Raw genomic sequence first — 12,907 nt, 5'->3', positions numbered from 1 at the left:
AAATGAAAGTGAAGGTGTTGTGGAAAGCATGGGATGTGGCAGTTTCACAGAGGAATACTGGATTTAGAGGAGGCTGGTTCAAACACTGTCAAGAAACAGAAACTTTGAATTCTTGGGGCAAGTGGATTTGGAAAACAAACCTTAATTTTAACCTGTATTACTCTGAAGAAGCAGCAAACTAAATAAAATGACAGTCCATCAAATGACAAAAACTTACATGCCAAAAAAAAATGGGGGTAGAGATCTGGTACTCTGCCAAGCAGATACTCATGAAAGCTTTTCTTGATGGAAAGGCATATTGCAGGAAAGTTGACATAAATGCTAAAAAAACATAAATCTGATCTACAAATGTGAATCTGGCGTGTGACATATACTGCATCGGAAAACAGCTTTCATGACAATAGTACAGATGTGAAAAAAGATGTGCAGTAAAATCAAAAGGCATGAGACCGCAATGGAGACACCATTGCATATGATCACAGGTAATTCTACAGTAAAGTTATACAAGAGCTGGGAAAGAAAATGACAGCTACTTAGAAAATTCACTTGCTAAATACATCAATAAGTAAACAAAGCCCTTTGCAAATTCTTAAAAGTAATGTTTAATGGCTTGTTAGTATCCCTCCAAGCCTTAAAATTGTATTTTTTACAGTTCTTATTCAGTGTATGTTTAGATTCAGAATTTTATAATTAAATCAAATTTTCATGGAATACTGGAGCAATGCCTCAGATTTTTTGAAAAAAATGATTTGTTCATAACTTGGTTAGATGGGGAACTGCTCCCTAACTTTTTCAATAACCAAGACCCAAAAAAGATATCAGGATAAAACAAACAGAAAAACCCCACCACAACCGGAAAACACAACCACTATATACTATGCCAAGCCAGAAAAGTAAACTATACAAAAGGTGCAGTTAAAGAAAAAATTCAATATTCCAAATTATTTTATTTATACTTTTAAAGATTAAATAAGCAGTGTCCAAGCTGATGTTTTTCCTTAATACTCTAGAGGAAAAGCATATTTTAAAATGTGCTAAGCCCTTCATATTTTTTTCTTCAATACCACATCTTTTGTATTAAATTTTAAACCACCTGACTTTAACTTGTAAAAACAACTAAGTTTGAATGAATCCTCATGTACAAGATCACTCTGGACAATGCGTACAACTTTATTCTTTTTATTATTCTACTTATTCTGCTTTTACAGCAAATTCTACTTAACATACTAATTCTTTCATCAGACTTTCATGTGCAGGCAACCATTTGCAAGCATCATCCACATACTCACACACATAGATAATTTTGGAAAAAATGAATGAACGTTCCCTGATGACTCTGTGGGTTCCTCCATGAGTGTTGATGCCTGGTTATCATTGTCTATAAATGTGATGGTAAACCAGATGATGTCACCCCACCACCAAACCCACAAGGAACCTGTAGAACTGAAGTGACAGCAGACACTTCACTTACTTGCAAGTAGACCAAAGTTGTGCAATAACTGCAGCACACCAATGAACTCAAACCCAGAATTGCTTAATCCCATGATTTCAAAACAAAGAGACTATTTTTCCTTTAAGTATATTTAAGATCGTGATACTTTTTTTTTACTTTTTTTTTTTTTTAAGAAAAGCATCATTATGAGACAAGTAAAAATTTAGTAAGGACCTGTTATTCACTGGTTAGTTTTCTTTCACTGTGTTGGCAATTCATCTCAGATTCACCAGCACGACAAAAAATGCTTCCAGTTCTTTAGCAACACCAGCACAAGCAGAACTAGGTGGTGGCAAAGGTAGCATTTGCCTCCTGTTACTGTTAGAGGAAATCAAACTTTCAGGTTCACAGCCTGAGTTACTGTTACACCAATCTACCTTTAAATGTTTTTATTAAATGCTGCATGGTCTGTGGGGACAAAAAATCTTGTCATTAAATCTCCTAACACTAGAAGAATTGTAATAATATATGCTATGCTACACTTTTTGGGGGGGGCGAGGGGGGGGATTCAGACAGGTTTAAAGAAAAACTCCTATTATTTGTACTACATGCTAATTTTACTAGTTAATGGAATCAGTCACAGTACCATCCTCACCTGAAGATGCACTGAGTAAGATTTAAAGAAATGGACTTCAGACTATGAGAACATTAAACTTGTTTTTTAGAAAAAGGGAGGTTGTAGAACAAGACTGTCATGCTAGGCCACACCAAGATGAAGGGAGAAAGACTCTCACCAGCATTCCTGTGAGGACACACCAGCTATAAAGGAGACCCATGGAGCCACCTTCTATCCCAGATGCATGACAGACATTTGATTTTCAACAAGTCAGAGCGATTTTTGCTTCTAACTCCTTTTGAAATTCATAACAGATGTGTTCAGGATTCAAGCACTACTGGAGCAAGTTTAGGAGCAAAATAAGAGATGAAATTATTTTGAATTAAGTAATAAAGCCTCACCTTCCTCAGGATGGGGTGATTCATACCACTACCTGGAAATTGTACCTGAACAAGTTTACAGTCCAAGATACATAGCTGCACACCGTCCAGCTAAACAGAAAAGGACAAGCATGCTCTCTAGTTTCTCATAAAGGGCAGACTTTTGTCTGTGATACCTCATTGACTACTCCAATAGAACATGACACCAAAACACACTCCCAGCACTGCTCTATCCCTTTCCCCAGTCTATCAAGTGACAGAAAATCTCCATTATCTCCCACCTTCTTACAATATACCTAGAAGATAACAAAATCAATACAAAAACTTGAGAAAAGACAGTCATATTCCTACCAAAAACATGTTAAAATTAGCCATTAATGACCTATTTTGCAATTACAGATGTATGCAATAGCTTACACCTAATTTATGCAACCAAGCAGAGCAGAACAAACTCAAATGCCTACCATGGTTGCTCAATTGGCTTTGCTCAAGATTCCATGGCACTTCAGTATAAATACGTAAAACGAAGTTTATCACTGGTACCATCCCTAAGCAACAAAACGCTTACGTCCAGGAATTATTTTCAGTTCACTCAATTTTCAAGAATTATGCAGAATTTGGGAGGTATAAGGACTGTTCCTGATCTTTGAAGGCAGGCAGTATTTTCATTTATGTTTAGAAAGTGCAATAAAGGTAACAAAAGACCTTGTATTCTTTTTTACAGTCTATAACAAAGAGAAACTCAATGTAAAATAGAGTACCTAGCATGCCAGACAACTCAAGTATCCCTAATAGATATGCACATGCCTACCAATAGCTGAGCGTATGGGCAAGATGTGGGGTGGCAAAGAGAAAGGTGTTAAAACAACAAACACAAAGAGCGTTAAAACTGAAAATCAAATGTTGCAAGAAATTTTAAAAGAAAATTAAGGTTTGTGTGTGGCTAATACTTCTCTCATTTCATCTGGATTTCTTTTAAGTCCAAAATGAGCTCTGAATTTTCCAGATTCATCCTGCCTAGACTTGGGATTACCAAAGGATTTTTATTTTACTTCAATTTATTTTTTAAGTTTCTTGTAAATCTTCTCAAGCAGCCTATTGATGAATATTGATGCAAGTAATAAACACCTTTAATCTCTCTTAATGGAAGGTTTTTAATATGAATGAGAAAAAAAGGAAGTCTGAGTTATTTAGCTGGCCAATTCTTTCATTACATGTGTAATCTATTCACATGTAGTGTCATGAAATTAAGGTCTTTCCATCAAAAATAAAAATTCTGCAGCACTTCTATAGCAGTGGTTCCCAAACTCACATGTCCTAGGGCAAAAGTTATTTTATTATTGTTTTCCCGTACCAAAGAGCAACCCTGAAGGGTTTTGTGGGAAACCTGTTAACTGTGACCTACAACCCTGTGTTTTAGCAGCTATCATTCTACAGGGATGAGATAGAACACAGTGAAATACACTGTTACAGTAACATCTACTTACATATGGTAACAGTTTTAATTACAATAAATACTTGCAAACTGTTGGAAAAGGGAAAAACAGAGAAACGGGCACGTAATCCATATTAATATCCTTGCTACAAGTTTGTGCATTAATGAAGCCACAAGAACACTACAGATGAGGTACATGCTCTGACCACTCCATTTCCCATTGCTGACTTCCAGATCTTCCACGTTTTGTTTTCAGTTGATATTTCAATAGATGAAAAAAAAAAAAAAAAAAAAAAAAGTCCACAATCAGTCGGTTTAAGAAAGTAACCCTGCCATCAGCTAATAGAACTTGAGAAATGAAATATGGCAAGGTTTTCTAGATTGGGTGGGTGCTTTTTTTGTTGTTTTGAGATTACATGAAAAAGTTAAATCAATCATGGGAAACAGCAAAAAGTATAATCTACTTTCTTCTCAACATGGAATAAGCCACAAGGGAGCACATGATTTAATGACAAGAAGATGTATCTGATAAGATAGTAATTTGCTTAAGGAGAGATCTGGGTTGCGAATGCAGCTGTTCCAAAAGTCTAAACCCACAGGCAAGAAATTACTTAGATTTTGTAAGAGCTATATCCATAACTATTTAGATAAACTGGTGACAGACCCCAGAAAAGTGCATCAGATAGAGAAGTATAGAACCAGGGATACACTATAGTAGTGGAAAAGAAAAAAAAAAAAAAAAAAGAAATCAGAAAGATTTCCACAAACTACTGTTCATAAGACTTGATCAAAAAGATTTAATTACATGTCCAGCTCAACACAGCATCTTCCTTTATCAGTGTCTCACTTGAGAAAAATATATATTTATATCCCGATTCAGTTCATTTACATGATTTAGTTCCTATTTCAAACAAGTTCCATGGTCTGACCTGGACAACCTGGCTGCCCGAAGCCAAGCACATGCAGGAATGTTCATAGCCTTCATTTCTCTTATCAGAAGTCTGGCACTGCTTCCAAAACCCAAGCTCACAGAGGGAAGCTCACTCATATTTTGGTGCAATTACATTGCCTTCATATATGAGTATTGCCTAGAACTCAAGATTAAGATGTCTTATTAGCCACACAAAAATTAGAGAGAGCCACAAAGATCCCTGCCTATCGTGATGTGCTCCTATCAGAACTATCTAGTTAGTATCAGGTTCAACGTTCAACATCAGAATTAACTTATCCTGGAAGGTCAGCTCTTTTTCATAGGAAAACACAAGCACTTAGCTAAGATAGCAGAGAAGTATTACCTGGCAATTTTCTCTTATTATGGTCAATATTACCACAAATCCATCTGTACAAGTAGACCCTAATGCCCATATTTATCCCCACTGACGTTTGACTGCATGTGTAGATAAGAAAACACCTGCATGGATCACTTAGCAGGATCAGTCTCACAGCAGGGAGAAAAAGCCAGTAAGAATGCATGTCTTCAGGACACTGCATGCTTTCTCTGTTGAAACATGCAAACTAAAAAGCATGAAATGATCTTGGCTGCTACGCAGTACACAACTGTCTGAGTAACTCCTCTTACATTGACCATGGTACCTTGACACCAAGTTTTCAATATGCTAGGCAGACAATCCCTGACAATAACTAGCCAGCTTGCATTCTTCTCATCTAGCAAGGAGTCGGCAAGGCACAAGCAATGCTCTGCTGACTTTTGCTATACAGATGTACTTGGCAGTTTAGAAGTTTGTATAGTAAATGAAAGATAAATAGGTATGCATTCAAAACGTTATATACTTACATCTTTCACTAAACTTATAAAAAGAGGGCCCTTAGTACTTCCAGTGATGTTGGGTTGACAAGTCCCTCTTGCACAGAATATTTGTAAGGACACCAGCAATTTGTCACCTCAGTCACAGAACTGAGAAAGGGAAATCTGACAGATGTTGGCTACATCTCTTTATAGGAGATGCAGAAGAGCAGCTGTTACTGTCAGGATTGGAGGGATTTCTTGTGAAAGTCAGTAGCAGATGTCACCATCTGCTACTGCCCTCTCTATGAAATAGAGGCAAAAGGGAGACTGAAAGCTTGTAAAAAAATAATAAAAAAAAGGTAATAACAAGAAAATTCAAGACATCCAAGCACATTTACAGCAAGCAAAGAAGCCCCTTACCCCCTCCTTCCTGGCAAAAGCATGATCCAGCTGCACAACAAAAGCAAGGAACACTCCCCATTCTCTTCCAATCATGATTTCTTTTCATTTTAATCTTGCTACATGTACTTTGACAACCTTCAGCCTGCAATCTAACACCTAGCCATTTCCTTCCTGGCTGAAAGAGATCATAGAAATGAGCAGTTGTATCCTTTCCCTCTGGCTATACAGCAATGGTCTGATGACAACTGCTTTACCAGGGCTGGTATCAGACAAACAAAAATTCCCTACTGAATGATCTACACAATGATGTCATGTGTGGAGGCAAAGTATTTATTACTTGGAGAGAAAAAAAAACACAAAACAAAACACACAACACACAACAACAACAACAAAAAAACTTCTGTTGCATTGTGTCAGGAAACATGCAGTACATGTTTGTACATCTTGGCAGATAAAGATCAGATGAGGCAAGAAATGAAGTGGTTAACCAAATCGGAGAGTTATCTCAGACATCCAAAGGCACATCTTGTAAACCTGAGAAAACTCTACGCAGAACCGAGGAGCAAAAAACTAAGAGCTTGTGTGGGAAGAAACAAATGATACTGTCAACAAGTAGTTTGCTTTCTTACTCAGAAAAAAAAAAAAAAGGTATTAGTGAGATCCAGAGTCCAACAAAAGAACAGGAACCTTTCCAATGGTGTAAAAAAGGCTTGGATCAAGCCCCAGCTTTCCTGAAAACTAGACTTGCTAATTGCCTCACTCTTCCACTGTCAAAGCCGTCATCTCACTGAACCGAAATACCTTTCCAATATTGCTACAGGGCAGATATTTCCACACTGGTAATACTGGGAGCCACGTTCAGCCACCAATAGAAACTTGCTGGGCACCAGCTTCCCCATTTGGTATTCCATAATTTTGTTGAAAAAACAAACAAAACCCCTACAATATCGTGTGTCCAGCTTTCTGACACTATGTGTACAAGCTTTCTGTACAAGATCACCCACTGGAGCCTGGCAGGTCATGACTTTGGAGCTGGCTCTCTGAAGCACGATAGAAAAAAACACCCTGTAACAGAAGGTTACGACATCTGGCTGCATAAGAGAACCACAAAGGCATAGTTCAGCTCTATCCTAATGTACACCTCCCTCATTTTTCTGGGAAGACCTTTTTAGGGTTTATTTTGTATGCTTGATTTTGGAAACAGAGGCCATCTTGTAGCATACTAACACTGTAGAGAGCATTTTGCTTTTCAGATAATGTTCAGACAATAAATAAACTTCAGAAATGCAAAATCCCTTTATCCCTTGGCATGGCCATAAATCAGGAAACAATTCAGATATACGCAGGTAAAAAGTGAAAACAGCAACCAAGAAACTGGCTTTAGCAAAGTGCATTGTCAGTATTGGTCTTCTCCCCAAGGTAGGCAGATTATGCTCATCTGACATTACCAGACCATCACCTGAAATACTATACTCAGCCAGAACAAATCAACACGACCCTGTTCACTTCAGTGAAGCAATGTTGATTTACATGAGCTGAAAAACAGGTACTAGTAAAAAAGAAGTGACTGATATACCTACTACCCCTCATTTCTTAAGTAGAAAATTTGAAAGGGAAGTATTACATTGCCACTTATTCTACTCCATATGAGGTTTTAGATAAAATCCCCTGTTGTTACATACGTATGCATCTCTTGAGCATGGATCCAAGTATTTCTGCCATTTGATAATGGTGTACTATTCCCAATTTAAGATGCAAGGCTCAGGTAGCAGGTTCAAGCTACCTGGAATTTATCGCTGGTGATTTATTTATTTTTTTAAGTCATGGGGGATATCAGAACAAGAAACACCAGCCTTAAAGGCAAGCCCTCACAATGAGCTTAAGTGTGTAGATTTGCAGTACAGTGTCTCATCTTAAGAGCTACTCCTGATACTGTATTCTTGTACAGTATAAGAGCAAGATAAAAGCTGAAAATCAAACAAGCTTCTCAAGGCCAGCACTTCTCTCAAGTCTTCATAATTTCAAAAATAAGAAACCTCTTATAGTAGACTTAAGCACTCTCTACCCTTATGAACTCTGCACAGACTTGCCTATATTATACATGACACATGAGCTTAACTACTGGACATCCTTTCCAAATTAAAATTGGGAAAGATAAAGAGAAGGATCATTATTCTGTAGTAAGATGTGTTGTTTGATTTTTCCTATACTGTGCTTAGAAGAATATGGGTTCAACAGAAGTGTTTCCCCTATAAATCTCTAAGGCATAAAAAAAATCTGTATTCCAACAGTTCTACCTTTTTATTTTTATTTTTTCCAAGTTTCCCATTGCATTGCACCAGGTTTACATGTTGTAGTTATGCTTGTATTTTTCAAACCTTTTACATGTTATTTGAAGGGAAACATACCAGTGAAGAATTATGCAGGTGCAGTGATAAACCATGATACGAAAATAAAAGATACTATTTGTGTATTTCCCTTGAACTAACTGATGGCTCAAAGATGATGTAAGAAGAGTTTTGTTTTCCTGTTTAGGTTCATATGCAGCAACTTATACAAGCCTAACAAGAGAAATATTTAATTATCTTGCTAGGTAGAGGCATTTATCCAAAGGTAATGACTGAATTTTCTTAAGCTAGAATGCAAAAATGAAGAGTATTTCTGGAAAAAAAATAATCATCTTTCACATCTTCCCACCTGCTCCCAATCTCTTTCACTTAACTTGTTAAGTTAAAGATGGAACCAACATAATTAAAATGTGAATTGATGAAGCAGTTTGCTTTCAGGTAAGTTTTGTGCATTCGGTGTTCCTATCAATTATGTTGCAGACTAACTGAGATGTGATATTAAGGAAAAATAAAATTAATCGATCTGCCAATTATGTATATTGCTACATTCCAGTCTCAAGGAAGCAATTCTTTGATTAGACAGTTCTCATCTTTACTAGGCTCATGTGCTGCCCCAGCAGTATAATACTTGAACATAATATGAAGGGAAGACAAAGCAAGCTCTTTACAGTTGTCTTTTCAACTCAGATTCACTGAATGGCTGTTAAGAAACAACCTCAAAACTACTTTGCTTCCAGTTTCTTCTCCTTATAATTTTCAGACATTCTCACATAAAAACACTAAGCAAATGGCAGCAGGCTGTAGCTACAAGTTGCTTTCACTGCTTGTGCTCCTGTTAAGGCTAATGGTATCAGCTGAAACTATTTCTAAGGCAAGATGGCAGATTGGGCTTAAAATTTCCCCAGCACGTACAAACAACTGAAAGTACAGTCTGAGAGTTCAAAACTCAAGTTTTCCACAGGGATATTACATGTGTTGAAATGAAATTTTGGATTGGAAACTCCATTGCAGCAGTATCAAAGCTGGAACAAATGTTAGAGAGATCAAAACAGCAATGAGCTCTGAAGGTTTCTCTCCTTCAAAATGACATAGATCATACATGTTCTTGTAATTTCCATCTCATCCTATAGCTCTTTAATATTACAAGAAATCATGCCAGATTAGTATTTGCCATTGCATTTCCCCCCATTTTTTATGTTGTTCAGGTGGTTTTTATTGCATCGTTATAACTCAGCAATTTGGACATCCGTTTCTATGGTGCACCACGAATATACTGCAGGGAACTGTTTAAAAGAAAGCAAAGTATTAGGGTTTCTCAATGAAAAAATTTAGCAAATTTGATTCTCTTTTAATTTTAAACTCATACTGACATCTGCTCTGGCAAGAAGTGCTGCACCAACTTTTGCCACTGAAGATTTGATGCATCACTTACTGTAAATGCTGTCTACCCAGTGTACTATAAGGTTTTACAACTGTGACTCCCAAAGACTCAAATCTCTACTTAAATCCTATTGACATTGACTCTTTTTTCCTTTTTTTCCCCCAAACAGTTGCTATTATGGTCTATTTTATATTTGTAAGTATGAGTAAAATTATTATATTTTGTGCTAGCCTATAATTTTCATAATTACATTCCTGTAAAATTTGAATTTATTTTTCATTTAAAAACAGACCATAATAAAAGGCTTCTGCACTGAGAATCCAGTTGTGTGTGTTAACTTAAAGTTTAATCTTAGAGTGTTTTTTAAGTCACAGTATTTTAAGGGCAGAGGAAAGCTGTCATTGTATAAGAGACTTTTAATCAACTGTGGACTTTTTTGCAAATAAGTACAGGTATTAATTGTTCATAAACTACTGCAAGAGGAAAAAGGATGATAAAGTGGAGTTTAAAATGTGTTGCTCTTAAGGATTAAACAGAAAGGCATCTTAAAGCCACGTGTTGAAAGCAGTCTTGTCACAAGGTAGAGGTAATAATCCAGAAGTTTCCAAAATATGCCGGGCTGTACTCATTATTCTAATGAACTTAGAGGGTCAACTATTTATGCTCCTTAATTTCGTGTTTATATACAAGAGTACAAGTCACACTTGAAATTGCATCTGTTATGCAGTTGCCCACCTAAATACTCTGGAGAGCTCTGATATACTAAATCAGATACCCCAGCTTCCCTTCAGAGCCAGAGGGCTACAAAATGGAATATGGTGCTTGAAGGTGAAAACTGTTAAACTGCAGACTCTGAGACTGCCACAAGTGCTACATTAAACACACTGTGCTGGCTACCTCAAGTCAAACACCCTCACCACAGCATTTTGGCAAGTTAAAATGAAACCTGTGGATGCATTGTTTCATTTTTCCTGTCAGATGCATGCAAATACAGGAACAGTTTTACATGGATTTTCTAACCTCTCCTGGGACTTTCATGATTGAAGAGAATGCCATTCACAGCAAAGAGATTGTAGGCCTCTCGGAAGTTCACCACGATCCAGTAGGCATACAGTTTTGCTGCCCCTACAAAAATAATTTAAGATGTTACATACATCTGCTCCACTTGTGCACAGTTCAGACACATATACAGGCAGACACAGACAGATATACGCATCTCTCTTACATGCAGGGTGAAGGCCATGTTTCAACAACGGAGCGTGCTAGAATTCGATTAATTCCCTAGATGTGTCGCATTTCATATGGAAAGAATATGCAGCCCAATAAAGAGCAGCTGAAGGGGAAAATACTCCTTTTCTGCACAGCCCCAGAACCAGCCAGGAAGTGTTAGGGCACTCTCTCACTTGTTTTCTTATGCACACTCAAGCATAGCACTTTTTCTTTTACAATATAATTAACACAGCCAGAGCGTGTGAAATACACCACTGTGGTGACCTCTGCTAATAAAAGAAATGACTTCAGAGAAATAAAAGTGAAAATCTGGTGCCTTAACACTCAAATTGATTTGAAACTTTATCACCAAAGTCTTCCATGCGCATTGCTTTAATATGTGTTTCAAATTTAATGCAAGTTCATGACGGAAGAAACGAGCTCTTGGGAGTTTTTCATTTAGGCAACAAAAAAACATGAAACCTTATCACTTCGGCGGTATCTTACAATCCTTTGTGAGGGAAGAGCCACCCTTCCCCCTCCTCCGTACAAGAGCTCTCAACTTCTGATCTGAATGAACAGAGTCTTGTGAAGTGAGATGGTAATTTCCAACCCCCAGGCAATGGCAGCAAATACTTTTTATATAGTAATTCATAAAGGTATGCCTCTCAACATGTCTAGTCACTTTAGCTCTATCGTCATTCTAATCTCACACCCAAATGACTTCAGCCCTGAGACATGAGAAGGGAGAACAGACAGACACTACTGACACACGCATCCGCGAGCTCTTACCATAAGGCGATCTTGGGTAAAAAGGGGTGGTCTCCTTCTGCGGGATTTCTTGCACTTTTCCAAAAAGTTCACTAGTGGAGGCTTGGTAGAACTTCACAGAGTTGATAAGGCCACAGGTCTTAATAGCATCCAGGAGCCGTAAAGTGCCAACTCCATCAACGTCAGCAGTATATTCTGCTAGGTCAAAGGAAATCTTGGGGGAGAGAAAGAAAAAAAACACCAATTATACTAGGAGAACCAGAACATGCAGTGATCATGTACAACCAAACAAAGCAATACATCACTTGTCACAAACCATCTAGACACTTTTGTACAGAGTAGATGCTCAGTTTACAGAAGTACCCTCAAAGGATTTCTAAGAATAAACAAGTAGCTCCATAAATAGCAGAATCAAAAGACTGGTGTTCCCTGATCTTTCTCTCAGGATCATTTTCCCATGTGAAGTAATGGGTAAGCCTCCCCTACAGTGGGAACGTTATCAGGTGCTCTGTCATTTCCACAGCTGCCAATTTGCACAATATTCACTTGGGCTTAATATCTCTGACATACTTGAAATTGGTTAAAATTGGCCAAAAGTATGTAAGATAGCACGAACATTAAAAAACAAACAAACAAACAAACTTGTTTATACCACCATCAAAAAAAAAAAAAAAAAGGGAATGGACATTTAGAGCGATCTTGGCCCTGTTGAAAGGAAGAATTACTTTACGTGTACCTCTCCGGCTGATGAATGATTGACTTTCATGGAACAAGCTCTACAGTAATGGCAATGTTATAGCCAATGTTATATCATCTAGTCCAGAGGTTAGCAAGACACTACCAAAAGCAGAGCACAAACCTACCATGCCCCCTTCTTTATTGTTCAGTGAAAGGGCAGCTCCGGATGGAGAAGAAGGTAAGTGACTCTCAACAGACAAGCTGAGCTATCACAGGGAAATCAATGGGAAACTTTACACTTGCCAGGTATTTTTTCAGGCTCTCTGCAGATTCAGACAGATAGCCCAGTATTCACTTCTCCTCTTAAGCTGCTTTCTCTGCTCAGTAATCACTAGAGGTTTGAGGCTTATTTACACAGCAGATGAAATCGAAATAATGAAATTATTTTTCATTTACACTTATGGTTATTTTAATACAAGTATGAAATAATCTAAATTGTATTACTGTT

At 37.4% G+C, this 12,907-nt stretch overlaps 1 protein-coding gene across 1 annotated transcript in view; it reads right to left on the bottom strand.

The window, feature by feature from the left end:
- Positions 1-12,907, bottom strand: part of GMDS (GDP-mannose 4,6-dehydratase) — a 408,222-nt gene that overhangs the window by 242,216 nt on the left and 153,099 nt on the right. The window contains exons 5-6 of the mRNA XM_035317561.1: positions 11,743-11,935; positions 10,762-10,866 (exon numbers count right to left, since the gene is read on the bottom strand). Coding sequence (XP_035173452.1) covers positions 10,762-10,866; positions 11,743-11,935 — 298 coding nt within the window. The remainder of the gene's footprint in view (positions 1-10,761; positions 10,867-11,742; positions 11,936-12,907) is intronic.

Source organism: Oxyura jamaicensis, chromosome 2 (genome assembly GCF_011077185.1).
Source record: "Oxyura jamaicensis isolate SHBP4307 breed ruddy duck chromosome 2, BPBGC_Ojam_1.0, whole genome shotgun sequence".
Taxonomy (NCBI): domain Eukaryota; kingdom Metazoa; phylum Chordata; class Aves; order Anseriformes; family Anatidae; genus Oxyura; species Oxyura jamaicensis.
Note: the sequence above shows the minus strand (reverse complement) of the source record. Positions and strands in the feature narration are given on the sequence as shown.